The 5,494-nt window shown below is 35.9% G+C and overlaps 1 protein-coding gene across 1 annotated transcript; it reads left to right on the top strand.

Moving 5' to 3' along the window:
* Positions 1-3,126: 3,126 nt before the first annotated feature.
* Positions 3,127-5,133, top strand: LOC131076886 (probable aquaporin PIP2-8). Its single transcript, XM_058014230.2, has 4 exons — positions 3,127-3,532; positions 3,751-4,046; positions 4,142-4,282; positions 4,700-5,133. The coding sequence occupies exons 1-4, from the start codon at positions 3,241-3,243 to the stop codon at positions 4,817-4,819; spliced, it is 849 nt and encodes a 282-aa protein (XP_057870213.1). The 5' UTR covers positions 3,127-3,240; the 3' UTR covers positions 4,820-5,133.
* The last annotated feature ends 361 nt before the right edge of the window (positions 5,134-5,494 follow it).

The raw sequence follows: 5,494 nt of genomic DNA, 5'->3' as shown, positions 1-5,494 counted from the left end.
CCCTCTTAAAAAACAAAAACAAATTTCTAATATATAAATACATAAAAGTACCAAAAAGGGAGCACATGTGCAACAACACCAGAATAATACCTAGAGCCAATGGACGGTGCTGAAATTGTTTTCCACCTGAAAATAATAATATTAAATTGAATATAGATAACGATCCGTTATGGCGGGGCCCAGCAGTCAGTAAATAGGGGCCGGAGCCACTGCCAGCTGGCAGTTGCCGTTGCTTGGGCAGCCTGGCCGGTGGGGGACCCCTCGACAGAATAATTGCCAGCTCGATTGTGTCAGAAAACGACAGTTGTAAGTCCACTCAACCGGACAACCGCCAACTAATGTTACAGAACGGACATCCGTAAATTTTACCCCGTTTATTCGGATTTCCGTAGAGGCACGCTTTCTGACCGTTAGTGGAGATTGGTGGGTGTTTGAGCAGAAGGGCACAGCCTTACAGAAGATAAAGACAAGGTAAAATTTATTCTAGGCTTTTGTTGCAGGCTTTTGAGTAAGGAAAATTTTGAAGTATGTGAAAAGCATAAAGCTCTTAGAGATAATGGCAATGGGTAAGTTACTTTATTAGTGAGTAGGATTCAACGAATGATGGCAGCGATGCCAACATTAGAATATGGTTTAGATAGGATGTCTTATCAACATTCCACAACTTGCTCTGTTGTGAGGGTGTGTAAGTTTTGTTTTTAGTGGTAGATAGAATACAAAAACATTCATGATTAACTATATTAGAGTTTCACATTTCATGATCATGATGATAATATGTATTAGTAGTATTGGAATCACTGTGAATTATCATCAGGATTACACTTTGTTATCACACTCTGTGATAATATGTATTAGATTAAATTGCGTCTGATTTGTTTAGTATCAATGTACCGGATCACACTCTGCAATCTATCATTGGTAGATAGTATATCAACTTGAGTCAATTTAAGTCTGCAACTCACTATTCTACATCTCCTTGGCGCTCTATTTCATTCTGATGATGGATCACAAAGTGTGATCCGAAATATCAATGTTAAAAACTAAAGACAATCAAATCCATAAGCAATTAAGGGACAAACTAATGGATTGTGGAAATCTGATGAAGTTAATAGTATATCAATGTTTCGAGTCACACTCTGTGATCCATCATCAAAATAGTACATATATTATCAATGTTTCGAGTCACACTTTGTGATCCATCATTAGGATAGTATGCGTGCCTAACGTTCATGATGTGAAAGATAGTTTGTGGGATGGTAGATTCTGTCATTCTAATTTTTAGACTTGTTAAAGACAATTAAGAAGTTTGATGATGAGCTCTTATGTTTCTCAATTTTGTCCTCTTCAAACAAATCTTGTAGTGAAATATTTGCTAAGGTTTTTTGATTTGAAAATTGTAGGTAGACTTTGTCATGCTAAAAATGTGTGCATACTTTATTAAAAAGTTGTAGGGGAGAGGGACCAGTAGTTGTACGGGGTCTAATAGTCGTTATAGCAATTGTGCATATAATATCCAGTCTTACCATATATTTATACTATATAATGTAAATAAACAATCCACATGTAAATAAAAAAATTATCAAATGTTGATCAAAATGGACCAATACTTGAGCATAAGAGAACCCATAAATGTTATATTAAAAAGACATAAATACATTAATTAACAAGTGAAATAGATCATTTTTTGTTTCAAATAAAATATTATAGCTATCCACTATAAGTATGTCATATATAAAATAAGATACTCACTTAAACAAGTAATGTTATTATAGTGTAAAAATATTATTCTTATGTGTACAACTATTGGGGTAGCAATGTATATGTAGTGGAGTATTTCATATTAGTAATTTGTCCTATCACAAATATAAAAGGTGAACACAATAAATACCTTGTTTTTCTCCATGAAATGTGAGGGATTGTCCAAAGATTTAAGTGTTCAACAATTGGTCCCTTTGTGTTCCTATAAGTTTTATTTTATATCATAATATGTTGTTTTGTGTTCAACTATTGATCCTTTAGTGTTGGATATCAAAGTTAAAGATAACACACATTTATGATTACTAATAGGTATTTGGTCCATTTAAGTTTCATATAAGTTATATTTTACATAAAAATACGATATTATATTAATTACAAATGATATTTTTTTATTCAACAACTAGGGATTTTTAGATTAAGTTTTGGTCGAATCTTTAAAAAGTCATTTTTTTGACCCTTCGCACTAGACGTGTTATTTGACGACTTGCCTGATGTGTCATGACTTCAAACCTTAGTTGTAGATAGTCAAGTGACCATATTACATTTCTAAAAAAAAACAAAGGTCTTACAATATTCCATGTGATGGCTACATGTTGACAAAGTTAGCCCTAACGACTACTGGTCCCTCTCCCCTAGCTAGGCTTTGTCATTCTAACTTTTAGACTTGCTAAAGATGGTTAAGAAGTTTGATGATGAGCTCTCATGTTTGTCAATTTTATGCTTTTTGAACAAATCTTTTAGTGAAATATCCCTTAAAATGTCTATATACAAAATTGTAGGTATAATTTGTCATGCTAGAAATGCATGCATAGTTTATCTAGAAATTGTAGGTAGACTTTGTCATTCTAGCTTTTAGACTTGCTAAGGATGGTTAAGAAGTTTGATGATGAGCTCTCAGGTTTCTCAACTTTGTCCTCTTCGAACAAATCTTGTGATGAATTTCAGTTAAAATGTCTGCATTCTTATTCAAAATTCATAATAAGTTTTGTACTATACAATCAAATATTTAGTAAATAACACAGTACTCTCATTCTAACTTTTAGACTTGCTAAAGACGATTGAAAAAATGAGCAACCTTATCCTCTGAACAAATCTTATGATAAATTTCAGTTAAAATGTCTACATACTATATTCAAAAATTGTAGTATGCTTTGTACTCTAGAATCTCATATTTATTAGTAAATACCATGTCAATTTATTCAATTATGGTTGGTGTTTGGAACGTTGAACAGTAGAGTAGAATGTTTTGTGTAAAGTGCATGAGTAGGCTAGTTGCCCGTTGGTGTGTGTGGCTTATGCCAGGCAGATTTGACAGAGAGGGTAGTCAGTGGGGTCGTTTTTGGTAATAAATAGCTCACATGACAGTGTCTCTAGCACATCTGTGATTAGTGCTTCTGTTTGCTCACAGCCTTTCTCCTTGCTTCAGAATCCCACTGTGGAAAACAAGTTGTAAGGGAGAGTAGAACTGTTTTGGTAGAGATAATGGCCAAGGAAGAAGGAAAAGAAGTAGAGCAGCAAGGCTATGCGGCCAAGGATTACACAGATCCACCACCTGCTCCTTTCATTGATGTTGCAGAGTTCAAGCTCTGGTCTTTCTACCGTGCAATTATTGCAGAGTTCATTGCAACATTGCTGTTTTTATACATAACAGTTGCCACTGTAATTGGGCACAAGAGAAACAGTGCTGACTGTGGTAGTGTTGGTCTCTTAGGCATTGCTTGGTCCTTTGGGGGAATGATCTTTGTGTTGGTCTATTGCACTGCTGGTATCTCAGGTCTGGAATAAAAAAAAAACCTCCTTTTAGATGAGCCCAGTAGAAATCATGTTTAATAGCCTAATAGAAACTAGGCCTAATAGAAGTCATGTCTATTAGCCCACTATAAATTGTATATACCCAATAGTCTTCTAGAAATTATACCCATGTTTTTTATTGATTAGAGTTACTTGTTTTGATCATGTTGTTAATGGGTTTTGCTTGATACATCTTTGCAGGTGGCCATATCAATCCAGCAGTCACATTTGGGCTGTTTTTGGCCAGAAAGGTGTCCTTCCCAAGGGCTGTCCTGTACATGGTAGCCCAGTGCTTGGGTGCCATCTGTGGTTGTGGACTGGTGAAGGCCTTCCAGAAGTCCTTCTATGACAAATATGGAGGTGGAGCCAACACTGTTGCTCATGGCTACACAAAGGGTGTAGGCTTAGGTGCTGAGATCATTGGTACATTTGTGTTGGTTTACACTGTCTTCTCTGCCACAGACCCCAAGCGTAGTGCTAGGGACTCCCATGTTCCTGTAAGTTTTGCTTTCCCCCATACGTTTTCTTGCAGTTAAGCCCTAAGGACAGTCATGGAGGACTTGAAATTGTCTAATATGTTTAAAATTTTCAGGTTCTGGCTCCATTGCCAATTGGGTTTGCTGTTTTCATGGTGCATTTGGCTACAATCCCCATCACAGGGACAGGCATCAACCCTGCAAGGAGCTTTGGGGCAGCTGTCATCTATGGCCACCAACAGCCCTGGGATGACCAGGTAAGCATGACTCCCCTTCTGTGCCCTGTTTCGTATATGTATAAAGTGCACTAAGTGTCATTAGATTTCCACAGTCCATAACTTCAAATGAAATCTTCTGGATTAAACTCTGCAGTCAAAGTGCACTGCAGAATTAATGCATACCCAAGATTTTAATGTTTTTCTACCCGTCTGTGCCCTGTTTCTTATATATATGAAGTACACTAAGTGCATTGGATTTCCACAGTTATGAAAGTTTCTGGATTGTGCAGTCAAAGAACATTCCTTGATGTGTTTCTACCCTTATGTGCCCTGTTTCTTATACATATAAAGTGCACTAAATGCCATTAGATTTCCACAGTGTAATCTTTGTGCAGTGAAAGTACACTACAGAATTAATGGATACCCAAGATTTTAATGTGTTTTTCTCTGGTACAGTGGATCTTCTGGGTGGGTCCATTTTTGGGAGCAGCAGCAGCAGCAGCATACCATCAGTACATTTTGAGAGCAGCAGCCATTAAGGCCCTGGGATCCTTCCGTAGCAATCCACAAATCTAAACTTCTGTTCTGGTCCTGTTATGATGATCTTCTGTATTTGTTTCTCAGTTGTGCCAATAATGATGATGAGGATTGCTGGCTTCTGTCTGTAAGATTTGGTGGGTGTATCAGTGAGAGCTTCGGTGTTATGGATTTTGTACATGCCGCTGAAGCAGCAGTTAAATTTGTGTAAAATGATGATGGATTGTGGAAGGCTTTTTGAAATTTTATACAGTGTAACATTATGTTTTTTGTGCATTCTCCTCCAAAACCTGTTTATTCTTCCTCTTTTTGGGCAAACTAAATAAAATTATTTTCAGAGAATGTTCGCGATTCATCGTTGTTATCAGTGGTTAGTTTTCAAAAGCTAGTGGGTTATGTCTGACTTCCGAGGAAAAAATGCCTGTAAAAAGAAGTTTGGAAGAATTTTTTTTTTTGGGAGAATCAAACGACATCAAAAATGGAAAACGCGAAGGAAAATAATTAATTTTTTTAAAGATAATTATAGCTTTTGGCACATGGTTTAGGTGAAGAATTGCAAATATAATAAGGTGCAGCCACCTAATCACTGGGTTCCCTAAGATGCTCAGGTTTTCACTTTTTATTATAAACAATTATTAACTAAACATTTTAAATCATACTTAATAAATATTAACATTTTTTTTTAAATCTAGATTTTTATTCTATTTTTATTTT

This window comes from Cryptomeria japonica, chromosome 10, assembly GCF_030272615.1.
Source record: "Cryptomeria japonica chromosome 10, Sugi_1.0, whole genome shotgun sequence".
Taxonomy (NCBI): domain Eukaryota; kingdom Viridiplantae; phylum Streptophyta; class Pinopsida; order Cupressales; family Cupressaceae; genus Cryptomeria; species Cryptomeria japonica.
This window is presented reverse-complemented; position numbering and strand designations above follow the sequence as displayed.

Coding starts and splice junctions, on each gene's coding strand:
- LOC131076886 (XM_058014230.2), top strand. CDS start 3,241: ATGGCCAAGGAAGAAGGAAAAGAAGTAGAGCAGCAAGGCTATGCGGCC. Junction 4,047..4,141: donor CTAGGGACTCCCATGTTCCT/GTAAGTTTTGCT, acceptor TAAAATTTTCAG/GTTCTGGCTCCATTGCCAAT. Junction 4,283..4,699: donor AACAGCCCTGGGATGACCAG/GTAAGCATGACT, acceptor TCTCTGGTACAG/TGGATCTTCTGGGTGGGTCC.